The sequence below is a fragment of the Erythranthe guttata genome, chromosome 4 (genome assembly GCF_056151865.1).
Source record: "Erythranthe guttata isolate IM_541 chromosome 4, IM_541, whole genome shotgun sequence".
NCBI classification, from domain to species: Eukaryota; Viridiplantae; Streptophyta; class Magnoliopsida; order Lamiales; family Phrymaceae; genus Erythranthe; species Erythranthe guttata.
In genome coordinates this window covers 2447258-2467477 of record NC_142536.1, presented here as the reverse complement: position 1 = coordinate 2467477, position 20220 = coordinate 2447258, and the positions used below count along the sequence as shown (strand labels likewise).

Here is a 20220-nt window from a genome sequence, read left to right as displayed (position 1 = left end):
TCCATTAATTGCTTTTGTTTTCCCTTTTTAAAGTTTCCCACTCGGAAATAGGGCTATGCGTTTTCTCAAGCTTTACACTGTAATCCTTTTTATTTTCTATTTTTCTAATTTGGAACTAATTAATTGTATTAATGGTTCATTATCAAAATCAGTGGTTCTGGATGAGTACAATTCGAATTTTTCTACTGTAAAATGGTATTTGTAATTTTCGACGATATATATACACAAGCGCGCGAGCGCGTGCACATACACACACGTGTATACACCTATATTATCGTCAATATACACGTGTGCATTACGTGTCGTACAATATTACGATCAATGTATACACGTGTAACGTGTTGTTTTTCATTAAAATAACAAAAATATTAGATAAATCATAAAAGTATCGTTTCATACGCAAGTAAAGTTATCATAAATCGTAATGTGTGGTAGGTAATTTTTTTTACCCATATATACATCAATTTGAATCTAATGATAATTGTTAAAAGATTACCTAGTAGGCTAGTACAATCAATTACTAAAACCCATACTTGAGTTTGCATATAATTAAGGCAATGCATGCAATCTTTATTTTCCCCTTAAATTCCTAAACACCTCATTTCATTATCAGTGTGTGTGTGTGTGTGTGATATTATATTCTGAAAAGGTGAAAGGTTGAGTTGGAAAATGATGGATCATGTCCTAAATATTTTCTTGATGATGCCATTGTTTTGGCACCACACACACATATATACACTCATACACACACACACATATATACATACATATGTATGTATGTATGTATGTATGTATATCAGAATATATATATAGAGAGAGGATGAAATAAAAGTGTGATGATTATGAAATGATAGGTTTGGTATCAGCTTTTGTTGGATGCTGTGTTTGAGAAGACAAAAGCAAACTTCCAAACCTATTCAAATTATTGTTCACACTTGACAGAAAATAAAAGCTCCACCCCCCCCCCCCCCCCCTACCACCCACCCACCACCACCCACACTCCTTCCCGAAAAAACCCTATCAAATTTACCTTTGTTACTGCAGGGCACTGAAACCCTAAACCAAAAGTCCAAAACCCATATATAAATTCAGAGATTCGGTAGTACTGTATATGAAAACCATAAAGCAAATTTCAACATATGCAGATTTATATATATATATATAAATAAATAAAATTGTGTTTATTGTAGCTATACAAATGGTAGAAAAATAAGGAAAATAAAAAATAAAAATGAAATGGTGATATATATAAAAATTAATAATAATGAGCTAGGATGATAACATAACCAACAAACTTGTCACCAAGGACAAATAATATTAATGGCGACTGATATAATGGACCAATATATTACATATATATATATATATAGACAGAAAGAGGCGACCATAACAACAATTTATAATAATATTATTAATAATAATAATAACTCGCCGTTACAATCAAATGATGTTCATCTTCTTCCCCACAGCAGATCGAGCATTAGTTGGAAATAGGGTTTGGGCCACTCGGAACTTCGTGTTCACTCGCTTCGAACTCATCTTTCCCTTTCGATTTCGTCGAATCTCGTCGATTATTATCCTTCGCCCTCTTGTAAGAATCTGGTTCAAAATTCACAGTTTTGGGAGTAGATTTATGATCTGCAGAAGAAGAAGAATTTGAGACTAGGGTTTTGTTGGATGGAGCCATATCTGAAGAACTGACAACTGCAGAAAGGATGAAGAAGAGAAGGAAGAAGAAGAGGAAGAAAAAATGGTGGGATTTTTTTTTGGAGAATATTAATTCAACAAGTGAAGAGGAAGAAGAAGAAGAAGATTTAAGTGGTGTAATAATTGCCATGCAAAAGAATGGGATTAATATATAAAAAAAAAATAAGAAAAAACCACAAGAGATCAATATCCATTAACCAGATCACTACGGAAGTGATCGATGATACCTCTCTGCACTCGCCAAAGCTAGAGAGAGAAATGAATGAAGAAGAAGAAGCTTCACAAAAAGGGGTGGATGGAAAGGAGGGTTTGAAATTCCACACTCATTTTTTTCTTTTTTGATGAGAAAACAAGAAATTATTTCCTTTTAATTTAAACCTCACATTTCTTTTTTTTGAAGTATATATATATTGGGCTGTTTGTTTTATGGGTTTGCGTGTAATATTTGTGAAAAGTTCTAGACCTTGACTTTTGTGCCCGGGACTTTTTATTGAGGATTAATTAGCATGACTTACCCTATTTAATTATTTAGTTATTACAAAGCATTTTTCTTGCGGCAAACTTGTTTACTATTTTCTACTACTTTAATTGTTTTATTAGATGAAATTTTCTTGAAAAAATCGACCTTTAGACTTTGGACTTAGAATTTTGTGGATTAAATTATTTAGAAATAGATAGAGTAATTAAAAGGGGGGCATTATTGTCAGAAATCACCCCCCATAATTTGCTCCATTAGTTGTGCGTTTATATGGATAAAGAATCTTGAAAAGGAAAAATGAAGGTGCATATTATTATAATTATTATCTATATTGGGCGGTTAGAAAAAAAATAATTGTTTGACTTGGTCAATACCTATGTTTAGGGAAAAAAATAGCCATTTTGTTCTTTGCTTTTACCCTTTTGAATTTTAATAATTTATTATGTAAATAAAATAAAGAATGTCTCTCTCATGTCTTTTGCAATTCAAGATACATAAAGCTGCATGCATTGCCCAGTAAAGGTTACAACGTAAAACTATTATCTTTGACCCAAAAAAGGACTCCTATATATATATTATTTTGCTTTAATTTCCCCAATAATTTTGTTACAAATTAAATGAGATATTGGGAAAGTCAAGAAAACATGAATTTATCTTTGATATAATAACCAATGTTTTCACAACCGCACCGGCTATAGAACCGGACGAACATTTGAGTCATGGGTTTATAGGGTTGAACCGGTTCAATAGGGGTTTTGATTTTTTTTTTTTAATATGCCATTATTTTATTAATTTTAATGTTTTAAAAATATTATTTTCTTTATATTTTTAATCTCCCACTTATTATTTTCACTTTTATCTACTTCACCTCACATTTTACCATATTTATTATTTATACTCTATATTTTTCATTTTTTATTCTCAAATCTGACAATCGGCTACCCCTATTCAATCACCCATGATTGTATCCGACAATCTTTCAACCACTCAGTACTAGATCCGGCCACCCACTACTAAGTCTGTGAAGGTTCACTCAAATCTAGCCACAGATAACCAACTCAGTGGTGATTCAAGACATTTTGACCGAAAACCGGGTTCTTTGACTGACTCGTCGGTTCTCGAATTTTACCCGGTCGAACTAGATTTTGGTCATTTGACCCCAGTTTTAGATTTTTTCTATTTTAGATGTCAGATCGGATCGCTTTATTGACGGGTCACGATCGAACCGATCCGACCGGCCAGTTCGGTCCGGTTCTAACAACATTGATAATAACTAAATAAATTGAGGTATTGACAAACATACTTGTATATAATAAGTGGAATTATATTATGCATTTTGTTACAAAATTAATTAAGTGGTGCAAATTAATTAAATAGAGAGAAAAGCAAAGCATCGTATTCTCTACCTTAAAGGCCAAAATAAGGTGTTGTCTCCGCCATCACTGATTCTTGGGACCCCCTCACAAATTTTGTAACAAACACACACACACACATATATATATGATAATAGAGATTGACCATCTAAATTTGTAACAGGATGAACTGGAAGAGCAAGGGAGTCACTGATTCACGAGCTAGATGATCATTAGATACCTACAACCAGAATATACGTAAACAAAGCCGGAGATGATTCGGCAGAAACCCTCTGATGGTAAAGTCAGACATATGAATTGTAGATGTTGTCGAGAGAATACATATATAGTTGAATTGCAGAATATATAACATACCTTATCAAATGATTTAAATACTTATTTATACTTTATTTTTTGGGCTGAAATTAATTTGACGGGCCTCAACCTTATTTGAAGGTGATTGGCCTTTCATAGTAATGGTCTTCAAAATTAGAATCATGAACCAATAAGTAAATGAATTATAGGCACATTAAATTGACTCAATTAGACATATCATATATACGTATAAATATACACACACCACATGAAGTACACGCATAAAGTTGTGGGGTTCTACTACTAATTTTATAATTATAAATTTATAAAATGAAATGATTTATATATATATATATATATATATATATATATATATATATATATATGTCACGTTAGACAATTGATGTTGAATTATTAGGCAGTGGACCATAATATTGATTAATTATGGAGCTCACCAAAAAAGAAAACGCCAAAAATTGCGAAAAAGGAAGAAGAAAAACTAAATGAAATTATTTAAACCAAACCATATAATAAACACGTACGTGCTACAAATTTTTGAAAAATGATCATGTCTGCATAAAGGCACTAACTCTCACACGCCCATTCACCCTATTTCCACGACAATCTTTGTCCATTGTCAATCAACTGGCAAGATTTTCTTTTTTCTTTTTTTTTTTAATGAAAAAATAAAACATGATATATATTAATTCAGACATAAGATTTGAAGTTGACCCCAGATTAATTAGGGATACAATATTTGGTCTCAAAATGTCAACAAATTTAGGTAATATTAATTAGCTAATATTGCAACCATAATATTAATTAATTTCTTCCAAATATTAGTTGGCACGCAGATTATCTCCAAAATAAATAATGTAGTTGTAACCAAATTAATTAAATATTCTCTAATTATTATTCTGCACCAATTTGATATGAGAATGGAATATCAGAACTGATATATTATAAAGCAAAAGTTTTTTATTTGGCATCAGAATAATTAATATATATCGCTTGTAAGTTGTAATTAAAAGCATAAATATTTGTGCAATATTTGTACAGGTACGTATATTCTTTTCCCACACACACATATACACGTGCTGATGTGCGTGTAGTATATGTACATGCTGAAGTATAATTTATTCTTTAATGTTTTTTATTTTATTTTATATACTAATTAAGCATAAATTAATCAACATATATACATAGAAATAGAAAATAAAAATAGAAAATAAAAATCAAAATTGTTCAATGGGTCTGAATGCGACTTTTTCAGTGTAAATTAAAGTGATAAAAGTAGCTAGCTGGCAATTATTAATTAAAAAAAAATTGATATATAGGATTGCCCAGGATTCACCATTGTTTCCACTCTCACTAAATTAGATACACATAACCCCACAATTACACACCCACAAGTATATATATATATACATACATAACTTTCTTTGATAATATATAATAATAATTATAGCAACGATGGCATGCATGCATGCATGGAAATATGGAAAGATGATGTAACTACTAGTCTACTAACTACACGTACAGTTTCATGTTTTAATTTGATAGTGATTTTTCATCTACCCAATAATCATGCCATATATTTTCTTCCCTAATCCCCTTTTCTCAAACAATATATAATTTCGCCGATGATGATGATCACCTTTTCATCAACGTACTGTTGTGCTGTGTACCTTAATTATAATCAGACAAATTAAGCCAGACAAATATTTGATTAATTATAGTCTAATCATGTTTAATTAGTTCTCTGGTCATCCAAAATCTCTTTTTTTTTTTTTTTTTTTTTTTTTTTTATTTTTTTTATATCGATCATGTGGTGGAAAGATATGTAGGGTTATCTTCTGAAAATATAATAATGCATGGGTACTTTTCTTTTTGCTATCTTTTTTAAAGAATATTTATTATCGATTTTTTTTTAAATAATATTATTGCATGTCATTTTCCCAATATGATATGTTTCCCACCATGCATCACTTTTCACACCAATTTAATCAAGCCCATACAACGCATGGATTAACTTTATATTTTCTTACTTTAATTAGAAATTTAATTCTCAAAGTTACTTAGACGCATGCATAATTACAAATAATAATCTCAATTGTGACAATTATCAGTAAACTTTCATTTTCAAGCAACTATTGCCCCTTCCGGTTTATAATATCTTTCGGGCCATCAACTTGTGGAAACAGCCCCATTATATATCTTCACTTTAACACTTAAAGCTAGCCCAATATACAATTTTCAAATTTATTTTTATGTAATTAAGTTTACTGATAATAAATAATTTCAATTATTTGCAGCCACAACATTCAAATTCTTAAAAGTGATCAAAAGAAACAGAAAGATATAATTAAATAAGGAGATACAATTGCAGTTAACATCAAGGGGTGGTGGCGCAGTCGGCTAGCGCGTAGGTCTCATAGCTTAAGAGTAATCCTGAGGTCGAGAGTTCGAGCCTCTCTCACCCCAATTTTTATTTCTTTTTTTTATTAATTTCATTTTTTGCTTTGTAAATTAAAATTCCAATTTTCCCCATCCCAACAAACAAAACCCTAATAAATTACCTAAAACCCTCTCCTGCACTTTCTCCCAGTCGAACGTGAACATGGTGAAGGGAGGCAGAAGTACGACGGCATTCTTCTTATACTTCAATTATTGTTCACTATTCAAATTTCTGTCTAATTTTTATTGCGTCCAATTTTTTTAATTTTTTTTTTAATTTTGTGTGGGTATATATATTGGACAGAGAACACGAGCAGGAGGATTTCGTTGAAGAGGAAGAGCAAAGTACTGAAGAAGGTGAAGGAACACCACAAGAAGAAGGCCAAGGAAGCCAACAAATTGGGCATCAATCGGAAGCATAAAATCGACAAGGATTCCGGCGCGTCCAACGATTCGCCCTTCAATGAACAGGAGCTCAAGGCCCTCGAGGCCCGACGCCAGCACAAAATCCACGCGGCGGAGGAGCAGAAATCCGCCCGTATTGAGAGGGTATAAATCTCTTCTGTATGGGTTCATATTTTTTCATCACCCAATTTTTCAATTTCATATCCACGATTTTTTTTTTAATTATTATTGAATTGGTATGTATTTTCTGGTGAGAAGTTCGATAATTGTTCGTAATTAGTTGGTTCATTTTTCAATTGAGCTCAAAAATTGATGATATATTATTAGCACTTGGCAACTAGTTTGGTATTAGAGATGGAAATTTATGGTTTTTGATAGCTCTATTAACCCAGAGATTTGTGGTACTTATCCTTTGCTATCTGTTTGCTTGGAGGTAATGTAGGATCTCGTTTGCTTCATTAACGATGATGTTACGTTAGATTTGAATAATGGAAATGTTTTCTCGATTATGACTTCTGTGCATCACATGTTGAACAAAATTTACTGAAACTTGTGAATTTGGTGATGCCGGCTCCTGATTTAGTTAAATTAGCAATATTCATATTTATATGATTAATATCGTGTAGACAATTTCTATTGTTATAATGTGTTTGAGTATTCAACTCTATTCCTTATCTAGGCTCCAAAGAGAAAATTGGGGGTTTTGGAGGATGATGAACGTAATCCTGCTGGAGAAGAGATAGTCACTAGAAATCGGGGTATGTAAAAGATGAATGTCAACTTTTCCTTCGTTATGAAGGTTTTTTTTTTTTTTTTATATTTTTGATGTTCTTAGATTTATGTGTCTTAAATTTGCTACAGACCACTCAGAAAGGACTTTTTACAAGGAGTTGGTCAAGGTGATTGACGCTTCCGATGTAATTCTGGAAGTTCTTGATGCTCGAGACCCCTTGGGTACTCGCTGCGTCGACATGGAAAAGATGGTTATGAAAGCAGGGCACGATAAGCATCTAGTTCTGCTTCTCAATAAAATCGGTATGCTTGTTTACCTCTTATACAAGCTTATAATAATCTTCAATTATGAGTTAATATTACGCTAGCGGAATTCCAACCACTATTTTCAACCGTAACTATATACGAGCTTCATATTTATGGAGCTGCATTTTCCTTGTGGTGTATGTTTGTATACCTAAATCTTAAGTGTTTTCGAGTTTTTGTTGCAATAAACGATATTAACAACCATGGTTGTGTACACATACAACAGATCTTGTCCCTCGTGAAGCTGCAGAAAAGTGGCTTAAGTATCTTAGAGAGGAATTACCAGCAGTTGCATTTAAGTGCAGCACCCAAGAACAGAAATCTAACCTTGGATGGAAATCAGCCCCCAAATCTGGGAAAACGGGCAAGGCAAGCAGTCTTCTGTTAACAAGTGACTGTCTTGGGGCTGAAACTCTTATCAAATTGCTGAAAAACTATTCAAGAAGCCACGATGTATGTGTTTTTTAACTCCCTCTCCCTCTCTCTGTATATGTTTTAATTAGTTTTGCTCTGTTCTAATGAGTTCTCTTAATGGTCAATTATTAACTCCGATCTTTTGTGCAGATAAAAAGATCTATTACTGTGGGTGTTATTGGGCTGCCTAATGTTGGCAAAAGTAGTCTGATTAATAGTTTGAAAAGATCTCATGTTGTCAATGTTGGTGCTACTCCCGGGCTGACGAGATCTATGCAAGAAGTCCAGCTGGATAAAAATGTGAAATTACTGGATTGCCCTGGAGTCGTGATGCTTAAATCTGCAGAAAGTGATTCCTCTATTGCTCTTCGCAATTGCAAGAGAATCGAGAAATTAGATGATCTAGTTGGTCCTGGTGAGATTGGTTTTGCCATCCTCATTAGACATTTACATCATTAGACATTTACATCGAGTGTCTAATTTGGATTGTTAATGTTTAATTGCTGTGTTTAACCGTGCAGTTAAACAAATTCTCAAGCTTTGTCCGGAGAAAGTATTGTTGACAATATACAAGATCTCGAGTTTTAGTTCTGTGGATGACTTTCTTCAGAAGGTTGCTACTGTTAGAGGAAAGCTTAAAAAGGGCGGCATTATAGACGTTGATGCTGCTGCCAAAATTGTTTTGCATGACTGGAATGAAGGTATTGTTTTGCATCAAATCAAATGTAGTCTATGTTTTTATGAAAAATCTTTTTAAAATCTATTATCTAGATATGTTGTCGATACGGTATTTTGCCATTAAAAAAAGTGGCAAGAAACCAAGCAAAGTTTGTCAGCTACGCTAGTAATTGTGAATGCAAACGAAAGGGAGGGGGTAGGATTGTTAAATTGTTAATACAACATATATAAATTGATACGATTTGCTCTTTTCTTGATTGCAGGTAAAATCCCATATTACACCATGCCTCCAACTAGAAATGCAGAGGAGCCTTCCGAGGCAAAGATTATCTCCAAACTGGGGAAGGAATTCAACGCTGACGAAGTTTACGGTGAAGAATCGTCGTTTATTGGCAGTTTGAAATCCGTCAATGATTTCAATCCAGTGGAAGTACCTTCAGACCCTCAGTTAAATTTCGACATGATGCTTGAGGTTTGTGGTTTCTTTACATCTTTTTATTCATTTGAGATTTTAATTTATGCGGCATCTCAAAAAAAAATATAAGTAAATGTTGATTTTTGATTTTACAGGGTGATGGGCAGATTCAGGCTACGAGTGAAGGCAACGGTGACCAGCCCATGGAATCTGATGAAGAGGATAATGCTACTCTGTTGGAAGAGGAGAAACTTAGCAATAGCAGTAGAAGGCAAAATGTGAAGCTGTATGGTGAAGAAGGTATGCTAAACACCAAATTGAGAAAAGCAAGCAAGAAAAGGCTCAAAAGGGAAAATCGACCAGTCGCAATGGAGGATGATTTTAAGGTTGATGACCCGACAGACGATTGTGACATGGATGTTGGCAATAATGATGACGTGGCGGAAAAGAGCAATAAAAATAGATTTGAGCTGCCTTCTGGAGTAGAGTTGGATGAGTAAAAATATGAAATATACATACCAGTATGCATACCGATTTGGAGTAGTCGAATCATCAATACTCCATCCCAAAAAAAATGGAATTTTGTTAGTGAAAAATTGTCTTTGGAATTCAATATTTCTTGATTATTGACAATGTAATTTATTTTTTAAGGCAATATGTTTCGAGTAATAATAGACTATCCGACTATGAGTAGGAAAAAAAAAAAAGAAATTCAGCCACTGAACTTATTATCAGTCCTCTTTTGGAGGGTCTTGTTCAGTGGTAGGCGAAGATTCAATGGTTGAGATTGAAGCGTCGATTGAAGAATCTACGGCTGATGCTGATTTTGAGGCAACCTCGTTCACCGGTGGTATCGGAGCAAAGGTACTAGCCTTTGGAATTAGTCCCTTTGCTTCCATAGCTTCGCGCGCGGCTTGCTCTTTGGCTCGTCTAGCCTTCTCCAAAACCTCATCCTGTAAGGTGTTTGTTATTTTGCCGCAGAGAGCGATAATCAGAGGATAACGAACCATCTTCTCTACTAAATGATTGAACTAGAACACTTCAATTAGAATTAATATCGCTTAAGTTATAAAGAGAAAAAGTATACCTGGAATTCTTGAACTTGCTTTTGTTGCTCAGCTTGCAATCTGCCAATAGTGCTCAGAAACTCGCCGACTGATGATTCTATACGCTCGTTCAGTGCTTCTGCAACAGCCTTCCCCAAGAAAAATGCATCTAAAATTGCTCTGCTCTCATTCTCTGCAAAATTTATTTGGAAAACATTTATCAAACTAAGCACCATAATTGAAAAAAAAACTCTCTCACAAACACACACACACACAGAAGAACAGGAAGAAGAATGTGTACCGGAATCAGCACTACCGTTGCGCCTGCAATTGACGGTTCTGGGAAATTTCTGCAATCCGGAATTGAGATTCCTCGAGGAAAATAGGGGGTAAGCAACAGAACAATGTTGTCGGTGAATTGTCGACGGAATACGATATGGCCGTGAACATAATGAGTAGGATGAGTTCTGTGGTGTTACTGTCACCATTTTTCCTCTCTCTCTCTCTCTCTCTCTCTCTCTCTCTCTCTCTCTACTGAGTTTTCTGTTTTTTCTTCCTTTTTGCTATTTATTATTATTGTGTGGGCTAAAAATCTTGATTTGGATTCAAATGGAGAGATGACTACTCTCTTAATCTTTATAGCATTTTCTTCCTTCCATATAACTTGTGGCCCCTTTTGCATGGCTAAATTTAAAGGGGATTGTTATATTTTATTTTCTTTTTCTTAATAAGAAATATTGTATTATATTTATATCAATGGTTCTACGGCATACACACACACAAACACACTCCAATCTTTTTTCTTTTTTCTTTTTTAATAATTTATTTATATATATGTAATTTACTAATATTAGACTCAATTAAAGTTCTTCAAACTTTATTATTCCATATTACTTTTTTTTTATTCATTTAACCGTTTGCGCTTATGTAGGTCGTTGACATCAGCCGAGTATGTCAAATTCAAGCTAAATTTTGACAACGATCACATCGAAGTTAAGAAAACATAAACACTAAGTGTCACTGCACGCGAGCTAGTGATCATCGATAGATGCGCATCCATATAAAAAGACATGTATAAACGAAATTTAATGAACTTATGACCTTAAACTAATAGGATTGACCCATTAACTTATTTAGTTGTAGATGAGTTGATTTTCGGCCCACTGAAAACAACCCAATAATATTGCAATAGAAAATTATTTTGGTAATCAAATAAATCGAATAATTGAGATTTTTCAAACAAAAATTCACTACTTTCAACTCTCTTTCATCATAGAATGGAGAGTGGGAAAAGTAAATAAAAAAGAAAAAGAGATGAAACATTTTTGTCAGCAAAGTTAAAAAAAAATTTGAATTTGAACACGGAATATTTGAAAAGCAAGCCGTAGCTGATGGCAATCCCGTAATTTCATTTCTCTACAAGGGTAGTTTAACAACTCACTGCAAAGCCTTCCCCTCTAAGCGTCTGCACACAAAAAAGAAAGTTATAACGCTGATCATCACGATTGACGCTTCCCCTCTCAAATGTATCCCTCTTTCTCTCTCTAGAATCCCCTCTTTTCCTCTTTCCTCGTTATCCCACTTTCTCTCTCTACAGTCTCCGGTGCTATACGCACATTTGTAGGATACATATACACACACACATATTTGGTCTAGGGTTTATAGGAGAGAGAAGGAGGTGTAGAAATGGGGCAGCAGTCGTTGATCTACAGCTTCGTAGCCCGTGGGACGGTGATCCTATCGGAGTACACAGAGTTCACCGGGAATTTCACCGGAATCGCCGCGCAGTGCCTTCAGAAACTCCCCGCCACCAATAACAAGTTCACCTACAATTGCGACGGCCACACCTTCAATTACCTTGTCGAGGATGGATTTAGTAAGTGGAGCCGCCCTCTCTGATCTGTTTTTCCTTTCATTTTGATTCATTTTTTTCGATCCGAGTGTTTTGATTATAGGTTCTTCACTGCATATTGCTTCTGTTTGATGTCGGGGTTTAGAGGTTTGGGATCGGATTAGGGTTTCTGCGTTGTGAAGAGTTTAGATCTTAGTTGAATGTGAGTAACTTCTATCGAATTAATTTAATTCTGAATAAACTTTTAGTATGTGCGGGTCGGTTAATTTTAGAGTATGATCTCGTTGTACCTCTTGATGAATCCTGATGAAATGAGCAGAATCTCGAGACAGGAAGATATGAGCAGATGAGAGTATTTGAACTTATGCAAATGAGTTTCTTACTTTAGATTGGGCTAACCTCTTTAAGTGTGGAATTGTTTTAATTACAGAACTATTTTATTTATGAGAAGTGCGGTTACTAAAGCCAAAATGATTTTTATGGATACTCATGTTGAATTGAATCGTTCTAATTAGTATTTGTGATAATAGTTATTATCACACAACATTTTGAATCCACATTTTACTTTGCATGAATTGTTCATCCCTGATGTTTGTTCTCAATCCTCATAGTTGGCATTTAATTTTATAGTTGCCCGTGTGATTATTATTAAGTTAATTATATATTGCGTTAATTAAAGGAACATTTGCATTAGCCACTTATTCGGGATTTGCTTATCTAAACATCTTCTGCAACTTTATGATTGTTAGGTAGGGTGGTTTTTTGATTATTTATTTAACTTGAGCAATGATTTCCATTGCTCTAATCCTCACAGAGTTCTGAGGCATTATGTCTGCTTTATTAGCATAAACTGCATATGAGAGTCATGTGTAACATTGTTACTAAGATTCTTCTGTATTTAGTATATCTTTCAGCGAATAATATAGGGTTTGGACTTGTGTCTTCAAGAATAAATTGGTAGTTACTCGATTTGAGGAACTACTTGTTCTTTTATGAGGAGGTGCTCTGAGTATGCACAGTTTGCTACTAATATAGGGTGTACGGATCCTCTCTTGCGTGTGTGGTATTAGTTATTTGATTCACCCTCTTCCCCTCAACCTTGTTTAGTGGACTAATGGTTTCTGTTTTCAATTAACAGCTTATTGTGTTGTGGCTGTTGAATCTGTTGGAAGACAAATCCCTATTGCTTATCTTGAGCGAATAAAGGAAGATTTTACAAAGAAATATGGTGGGGGGAAGGCTGCTACCGCTGTTGCCAACAGCCTGAATAAAGAATTTGGGTAATTTTGTCTATCAGTTTTACTTTTTTTGTTTCCCCCTTTAGTTATCCACTGTTTCAAAAGTTCATAGTTTGGGATATTTGTGGCACAATTCCTGCAACTTAGGCCCAAATTGAAGGAACAAATGCAATACTGTGTGGATCATCCTGAGGAGATTAGCAAGCTTTCCAAAGTAAAGGCTCAGGTTTCAGAGGTCAAAGGGGTTATGATGGAAAACATTGAAAAGGTAAAGCAATTTCGAATATTCAATTAATGTTCATTTTATGTTGTCAACAGTCTCTGAATTTTGAGCCCCAAAAAAAAAAAAAAAAAAATGTCATTGAAATGGTATGGATTTTAGCATCAAGCTTTTGTCCTTGCAGGTTCTTGATCGTGGAGAGAAAATTGAGCTTCTGGTGGATAAAACTGAGAATCTTCGCTCTCAGGTTTGTAGTTGCCTGTTGTATTTTCTTTTTAAAGAAGATATTTTATGTCCAGGAGGGTGCTTCCTTGCTCATATTAGTTTTGAATTTCAGATTTTAGGCATATTGGCTGATATTAGGGATCTATCATTCAAATGAATGGAATTGTTATAAATGTTGCTAGGGCTGAAGTTCATCTGATTGGCCTCTTAGGATTTCCTTATTCATCAACATTGATACCGTGCTCTAGTCATTTTCATATTATACTGTCTTAATTTGACATTTTCTCCATGCACTCGGTTTTCGACTTGTTTTTGTTTGGGTTACATATTCAATTTTATCTGTCACTCCTATTTATCGAATTCTTGATTGCGTTTACTGAAGTTTAGAATATGTGCTGCTGCAGGCACAAGATTTTAGGACGCAAGGAACGCAGATGAGGAGAAAGATGTGGTTGCAGAATATGAAGATAAAGCTGATTGTCCTTGGTATTATAGTTGCCTTGATCCTTATCATTGTTTTATCAGTATGTGGTGGTTTCAAATGTCACTAGCGCGCGTGTTTGCTGTTTCAGGACAAAATCACGTTTCTTTTGAAATTTGATTAGTAGCTTTTGTTTTTCCTATGAAATTTTTTGGCAACTCTTTTTCGCCCTGCCTACTGTAATCCGTATTTCCGTGAGACTGCTATTATGCTTGTATAGTATAGTTATTTGAATCCTCTGAATATGAGAGTCAACTTATAATTTAAATGTTAAATGGTAGAAAAATAACCAAATAAAAATTGCATCCAAATGTTGGATATAAATAAAAATCGAATCATATTCAAATGGTCATGCAGGTTTTGAGTAACTTTCCTGATCTGTAGAGTCATATAGTATAAGACATAAATCTAGTATGAAGTATTGGTCGTTGCCCAAGACTTTTCCGAGCCAAAATTTTCACGAGCTTCCCATTTTCGTATATAGCAAAACGAGCGTGTAGGGTCATTTTTTTGTGGTTGGTAAACCACTGGTCAATAAGACATTTTCATATGTTATTAGTCATTCCGTAGTCAAACGTTGATTTCCATATTGTCGAGGAGGCGGACATTTCCAAAAATTGCAGCAACACAGAACACAGCAGGACTAGTAATCTCTTTCAGTGATTCCAAACTTTCCTGGTCTACAATCTGTGGAATGAACATAAACAAGAATTGAGAATTTGTTGCATATAATAATAGAGTATAATAAAAAAAAAACGCAAGTAATTCCATGTTTCGCTTATTTGAAACGGTGCTTTATTAAGGGAAAAATACGGACAACCCGGAATACATGTATGTGCCTCACCTCTGCATAATCAACTTTTCCACCAGCTTCTTGTATGGCCTGGATAACAGAATCTCTCAACTCTTTGCAATTTAACTGACCCTTTTCTGCTGCAAATTTGGCATTCGACAGCGACTTACTTATTGACAATGCCTGCAAAAAACCAACATTTAGTTTAATCGAATTCTTCCTTCTCTCTCTTTTTTTTTTTTTGATGATTATATAATATGCAACTAACTAGACAATGAACATCTACTCGATCTCAATATTCCGGGGAAAAAAAAAAGAGAATGAAATATACCTTCTCCCTTTCCTGGGGAGACAAATGCACATTACGCGAACTCTTTGCAAGGCCATCTTCATCGCGAATTAAATCTGCACCAATCACATTTATCCCAAAATCGAGATCTCGAACCTGAAAAGGCAATCATCCAGACAAGGTCAAGAAAAAATCGAACTAATTGAGTGCATCGACATAACTCCTTTCTCTTCATCTAATTTCAAAGTAGAAAGTTTTTCGATATTACAACACTGGCATTTTCCCACAGCTTGTATATTTTCCTTCCTATTGATCATCTAAATCAGTGGATTAAAATAACCACAAATCAAAAAAAAAAAATAAAAAAATTTGGAACTCCTAAAGCAGAGAAAATGGAAAAGATTAGTTCTTACTTACCATCCTTTTAATAATCCTCAATTGCTGATAATCCTTCTTCCCAAACACAGCAACATCAGGCTCAACAATATTGAACAGCTTCGCAACAATGGTGGCCACCCCTCTGAAGAAAACAGGTCGACTATTCCCACACAAACCCTTCTCCAATCTCTCAACTCTCACCCACGTCTCATGACCCATCCCACCATTAATTTCCACACATGAAACCACCTTCCCCTCTTCTCCGCCGCCGCCATTTCTCCGGCCACCATTCTGCCCGTAATCGTACAGATTTTGGGGGTGGAAAACGACGTCGACGCCGCTGCCACTAACGCTCTTCAATTTCTGAATATCGCCGTCAAAATCCGACGGGTAAGTGGAGAGATCCTCGTTGGGTGAAAATTGGCCTGGATTTACATAAATCGAGACAACGGTGAGATCTGCGTGTTTTTTAGATTCATTGATCAGAGAAAGATGGCCGTCGTGAAGAAACCCCATCGTCGGAACGAAGCCGATGGTCTTTCCTTCTGCTCTGGCGGATCTCGACCACTCTCTCATTTCATCTTTACCTCTGATTATCAACGGATCTCTGCTCGCCATCGAATCGAAGATATTTGCAGAATTCAGATTGAGAAAATACAAATTATACCTGATATTAATCAGCGAATCAGTGAGAATCGGTGAGGACTGAGCTATATATATATTGTATTTTCGTTTAATTATTTCTTGGTCCTTTTTGTTTGTGTTTTTGTCCATGAGGGTTTAATATCCTTGGGAATTTAGTAATGTTTGGATTCTTGGGGTTATAAAAAGCGAAGGCTGCTTGGTTGTTTAATGACAGACCACTCAGCACTGCGCGCAGTCAGAATTGTTAAATTATTGTTTGCCCAAATATACAAATATATATATGCATGGTATAAATTGTAATTACAATTAAACCTCTTTATATTAATACAATCGGAATTAAAAAAATAATATTAAATTAACGAATTATTTAATTATCGAGTATTTAAAACATTTTCACCGAGTCCGGACCAAGAAAAAATGAGGTTATTAATTTATCGAGGTTCTAGTGTAACTTGAAAACCCATGAATTCAAAACACGTGTATTTTACTCCCTTCACCAAACTTCAGATCCCAATTTTACATCAGTATATACAGAACTACAGAACTGCTGGCCTCATTAGGACCATTATTCACTATATTATCAACATTCAAAATTCAACAAGCTAATTGATTTCTAAACTGAGAAATTTCTTCGAAAATAGGCAGCCTTCTTGATCTTGTAGGTGCCCATTCATTCATCACACGATCGAGCGCTTCCGTAAAATCATCCTCAAAACACAGACCCGGAATATTCAACGGAAACGGGTCGTGTCGATTCGTTTGATCCAATTCCAGCGACAATTCAAATGCTCGGTTTCTCGATTTGAAGTCATCAGAACCAGGAAGATTGTACTGCAGCACATCTCGAAGAACCAAATTAGCCTCTTCAAATCGAGATTGTTTGATAAGGCAATGGCATAAATTCAAGGCCTTGTTTGCATCGGGGTCAATCATTTGTGCTTTACTGTACACAACTTCTGCCGCCACGAAATTCGATTTCTGCATGTAAGCCCAAGCCAAGTTTCCCTGAGATAGAGAACATAATCATCAGTTTCACCAAATTATTAAGTCTTTGCTTACAATGAGAATGTCTTGAAATATACCCCCTCCGTTCTCTTTAATAAGTGTCGTTATTCACCTTTGCACAAGTATTAAAAATCTCAAAACATATGTGCCTCGATTCTACGAAAAACACGTAAAAAAAAACTAAAATAACCTTTATGTCATAAGAGAGGGTTAATACTTAAGAGTTGAATAAGTGGGGGTAAAACATGAAAAAATGAATTTAATGGAGCAAAAATATTTCTCTAAGGTGACAGTTATATATATATATATATATATATATATATATATATATATATATATATATATATCGAAGTTCGTATTATTACCAGTATTCTAGAAGTTTCTTGTTTGACAGAAACCTGAAACTTCTTGCCGTGAGAGCGAGCGGTTTTAGTGGGTTTTCCGTTGAAAGCCTCGCCTAAGTAAATCAATTTGAGCTTGTGCTTGAGCAGCAATATTTGTTCATCAACTTTTCCACATTTCTGCAATTAGTATACCTCAAATTATTCGTCACAACACCAACATAGAAAAAATACAAACTAACTACATATCCGTATAAATTTATATATATATATACCTTGTACAAGTCGAAGAGAACATTATCGAGCGATTCTTGGGAATTCCTAGGGCAAAGGAATCGGAAAGACTTGATAGCTTCAATGGCTTCTTCAGCTCTATCGAGTTGCTTCATAACGACAGCCATATCTTTAAGTGCACTGTCAACTCTATCTCCTGTGTTTATAGCTTTCCAAAACCACACAATTGCCGCCTCCGGATCCTTCTCAACTAGCTGATTACGAAATAAAAAAGTCAACTAAAGAATGTTTACAAGGTTACACCAAATTTTTATTTAATAAATTGAAGTAGCTGCAAAGTTTTATATAACAAGGTTACACCAAATTGATCGTATTAATTAGATCGATGATTTGGCCGCCCATCATTACTTAAGATCCAGTTTTTTATAACTATTCTTAAAGCTACAATGGCTGCCACTTCATTGTTTGAAGATCTATAGAAACAATATATGGTGGTTACGAATAGGAAGTTGACGAAATTACGGGCGAAAGTAGGTCCAACAACCGAAAATGTGAAACAAAATTCAAAACAGTTGGAGCACATAATTTGTCTGTGCTCTTAACAAAGTCACAACCTCACAATTTGTATTTCAAATGACTCTTTATAAGTTTCAAATTCAGGAAAAAAAAAAAGTGAGAGCTAAAAAATTGATTTAAAGCCGATAAATAATTTCTGATGATCCTTCAAACCGAAAGACGCCTAATCGTATTTCCCGCATTCCAATTACAGTATTGCTTACCTTAATGATGCAATCAATATACATATTATGTAGCATGAAAGTGTTTGAGATAATGATGTCATGTCATTAGTGTGTGTGTGTGTGTGTGTGTGTGTGTGTGTACATGTATATCCACTTGACTCGATAAAACAGAATTTGGTATTAGAAAAAATAAATTATGCAATAAACGATCCAGATTTTTCCAATTACAGTTCATAAGCAAAGTGTTTATTCTAGGGTAAACTAAATGCAGTGCAGATTTTTTTCATTTTAAAACTTATTAATCAAACACCTAGCTCTTATATATAAATTAATTAATACAACCTCTAAATTCTTAAATAAATTTAATCAACTAATTAACAGGATTAAAAAAAAAAGGATCATTATTTAAGCTTCAGCATCATAAATAGAAGTCTAACACAGCTGTAGAATCAGATGAACTTTAGCACAAATTGCAAGCAAAAAGAAAAAAAAAAAAAAAAAAAAAAGGGAGGAGCAAAATTGAAGTACCTGAGCATGTTTGGCACGAACATAAGGACCATCACCAGAAGGAACCTTGTGAATTACATGAAACATTTCGTTTTCTTTCTTCTTCTTCATCCCACTTTCCATTTTTTACTTTTCTCTCTCTCCTCTCTCTCTCTTTCTCTCTCTAAATATATATGTATATGTATATGTATGTGTATGTGTATGTGTATGTGTATTATGTATAAACTGTGTAGCTGGGGATGGCTGGAATCTAGCTGAAAGCAGATGCAGATTAAGATGGAGAAAAGTAGCCACCGAGTTATATGCATACATACATATTCAGCGTGCACTCGGTTATGGAGAGAGAGAAATGAATGTGGACTAAAGCACGTCCAGGTTCATTCTTGGATAACGAATCTCAGTTTTGTCCAAAGGCCAGAAGTCCAGAACCAATACCAAACTGATTTGCTGGCTGACACGTGTCAGTTCCTTTTTACCGTCCTCAAGATTCGGAGTTCGATCGGTAATTTTAGTTTTTACTTTTTAGTCGTTCATCTGTTAAAAACTTAAAATAGGCAAATTGGTTATCTGAACAAGAATAAATTTTTAGGCATTTATTCCGGAAAGAAGAAAATATTTATTTAGTTATAGTACATGAAAATAAAAGTTATACTTGGGAATAATATTAAATAATATTATAATATTTGGTCGTAAAATTCTAAATTCCAGCACAACCTAGCGGTTGGAGCAAGTGAATTGCGTGAATTGACTCAAGTTTGAATACGGTCACTAGATCGAGTTTGTCACGCATGGTTAGCCTAGTGTGCATTACCTCTCTTGTATGATTTGCGTTTATTATTTTATTTATAAAAATTTATAATTTTGTAAAGTATTTGACTTTTTTTTTTAATAATTATAAAAACTTAGTTTAAAATAATAAGTCAGTTTTATGAGCTAAAAAATATTATTTTCCCAGCTCAACTTAACC

General features: G+C 34.4%; 5 protein-coding genes and 1 non-coding gene across 7 annotated transcripts; 3 read left to right on the top strand and 3 right to left on the bottom strand.

Moving 5' to 3' along the window:
* Positions 1-6251: 6251 nt before the first annotated feature.
* Positions 6252-6336, top strand: TRNAM-CAU (transfer RNA methionine (anticodon CAU)). Its single transcript is given in 2 exon segments — positions 6252-6289; positions 6301-6336. It is a non-coding gene; the product is annotated as a tRNA-Met (tRNA).
* On the top strand, positions 6276-9931 carry NSN1 (GTP-binding family protein). The gene is made up of 9 exons (XM_012974837.2): positions 6276-6491; positions 6614-6858; positions 7394-7472; positions 7576-7749; positions 7979-8205; positions 8317-8581; positions 8688-8867; positions 9108-9316; positions 9415-9931. Exons 1-9 carry the CDS (start codon positions 6473-6475, stop codon positions 9757-9759), a joined length of 1743 nt encoding a protein of 580 aa, XP_012830291.2. The 5' UTR covers positions 6276-6472; the 3' UTR covers positions 9760-9931.
* LOC105951437 (uncharacterized) lies at positions 9840-10979 on the bottom strand. 2 transcript variants are annotated; one of them, XM_012974870.2, is made up of 3 exons: positions 10607-10979; positions 10347-10498; positions 9840-10212 (listed from the first exon to the last, which is right to left on the bottom strand). In XM_012974870.2, the coding sequence occupies exons 1-3, from the start codon at positions 10791-10793 to the stop codon at positions 9991-9993; spliced, it is 561 nt and encodes a 186-aa protein (XP_012830324.2). In that variant the 5' UTR covers positions 10794-10979; the 3' UTR covers positions 9840-9990. The 2 variants fall into 2 exon arrangements, with proteins under 2 accessions (XP_012830324.2, XP_088672506.1); XM_088816380.1 differs by having other exon boundaries at positions 10619-10927.
* A 765-nt stretch (positions 10980-11744) lies between these two features.
* On the top strand, positions 11745-14564 carry LOC105951426 (vesicle-associated membrane protein 721). The gene is made up of 5 exons (XM_012974859.2): positions 11745-12181; positions 13296-13437; positions 13543-13663; positions 13800-13862; positions 14245-14564. Exons 1-5 carry the CDS (start codon positions 11992-11994, stop codon positions 14389-14391), a joined length of 663 nt encoding a protein of 220 aa, XP_012830313.1. The 5' UTR covers positions 11745-11991; the 3' UTR covers positions 14392-14564.
* A 70-nt stretch (positions 14565-14634) lies between these two features.
* LOC105951417 (pantoate--beta-alanine ligase) lies at positions 14635-16604 on the bottom strand. The gene is made up of 4 exons (XM_012974848.2): positions 15821-16604; positions 15446-15559; positions 15166-15297; positions 14635-15008 (listed from the first exon to the last, which is right to left on the bottom strand). The coding sequence occupies exons 1-4, from the start codon at positions 16553-16555 to the stop codon at positions 14892-14894; spliced, it is 1098 nt and encodes a 365-aa protein (XP_012830302.2). The 5' UTR covers positions 16556-16604; the 3' UTR covers positions 14635-14891.
* Positions 16605-16893: 289 nt separating this feature from the next.
* Positions 16894-19652, bottom strand: LOC105957591 (protein SULFUR DEFICIENCY-INDUCED 1). The gene is made up of 4 exons (XM_012981532.2): positions 19275-19652; positions 18048-18260; positions 17797-17952; positions 16894-17431 (listed from the first exon to the last, which is right to left on the bottom strand). The coding sequence occupies exons 1-4, from the start codon at positions 19374-19376 to the stop codon at positions 17021-17023; spliced, it is 882 nt and encodes a 293-aa protein (XP_012836986.1). The 5' UTR covers positions 19377-19652; the 3' UTR covers positions 16894-17020.
* Between the last annotated feature and the right edge of the window lie 568 nt (positions 19653-20220).

Bases quoted from the DNA above. Each gene is read 5' to 3' on its own strand.
- NSN1 (XM_012974837.2), top strand. The intron at 6,859-7,393 runs GTATAAATCTCT...TTCCTTATCTAG, and splicing joins AATCCGCCCGTATTGAGAGG to GCTCCAAAGAGAAAATTGGG. The intron at 7,750-7,978 runs GTATGCTTGTTT...CACATACAACAG, and splicing joins TCTGCTTCTCAATAAAATCG to ATCTTGTCCCTCGTGAAGCT.
- LOC105951437 (XM_012974870.2), bottom strand. From the start codon at position 10,793: ATGGTGACAGTAACACCACAGAACTCATCCTACTCATTATGTTCACGG. The intron at 10,499-10,606 runs GTACACATTCTT...TAAATTTTGCAG, and splicing joins CAACGGTAGTGCTGATTCCG to AGAATGAGAGCAGAGCAATT. The intron at 10,213-10,346 runs GTATACTTTTTC...AACACCTTACAG, and splicing joins AGCAAGTTCAAGAATTCCAG to GATGAGGTTTTGGAGAAGGC.
- LOC105951426 (XM_012974859.2), top strand. From the start codon at position 11,992: ATGGGGCAGCAGTCGTTGATCTACAGCTTCGTAGCCCGTGGGACGGTG. The intron at 13,664-13,799 runs GTAAAGCAATTT...TTGTCCTTGCAG, and splicing joins TGATGGAAAACATTGAAAAG to GTTCTTGATCGTGGAGAGAA. The intron at 13,863-14,244 runs GTTTGTAGTTGC...GTGCTGCTGCAG, and splicing joins CTGAGAATCTTCGCTCTCAG to GCACAAGATTTTAGGACGCA.
- LOC105951417 (XM_012974848.2), bottom strand. From the start codon at position 16,555: ATGGACAAAAACACAAACAAAAAGGACCAAGAAATAATTAAACGAAAA. The intron at 15,560-15,820 runs GTAAGTAAGAAC...TTGCCTTTTCAG, and splicing joins TGAGGATTATTAAAAGGATG to GTTCGAGATCTCGATTTTGG. The intron at 15,009-15,165 runs GTGAGGCACATA...TTCATTCCACAG, and splicing joins GAAAAGTTGATTATGCAGAG to ATTGTAGACCAGGAAAGTTT.
- LOC105957591 (XM_012981532.2), bottom strand. From the start codon at position 19,376: ATGGAAAGTGGGATGAAGAAGAAGAAAGAAAACGAAATGTTTCATGTA. The intron at 17,953-18,047 runs GTATATATATAT...TACTAATTGCAG, and splicing joins TTCTCTTCGACTTGTACAAG to AAATGTGGAAAAGTTGATGA. The intron at 17,432-17,796 runs GTAATAATACGA...TCTCTATCTCAG, and splicing joins AAGAAACTTCTAGAATACTG to GGAAACTTGGCTTGGGCTTA.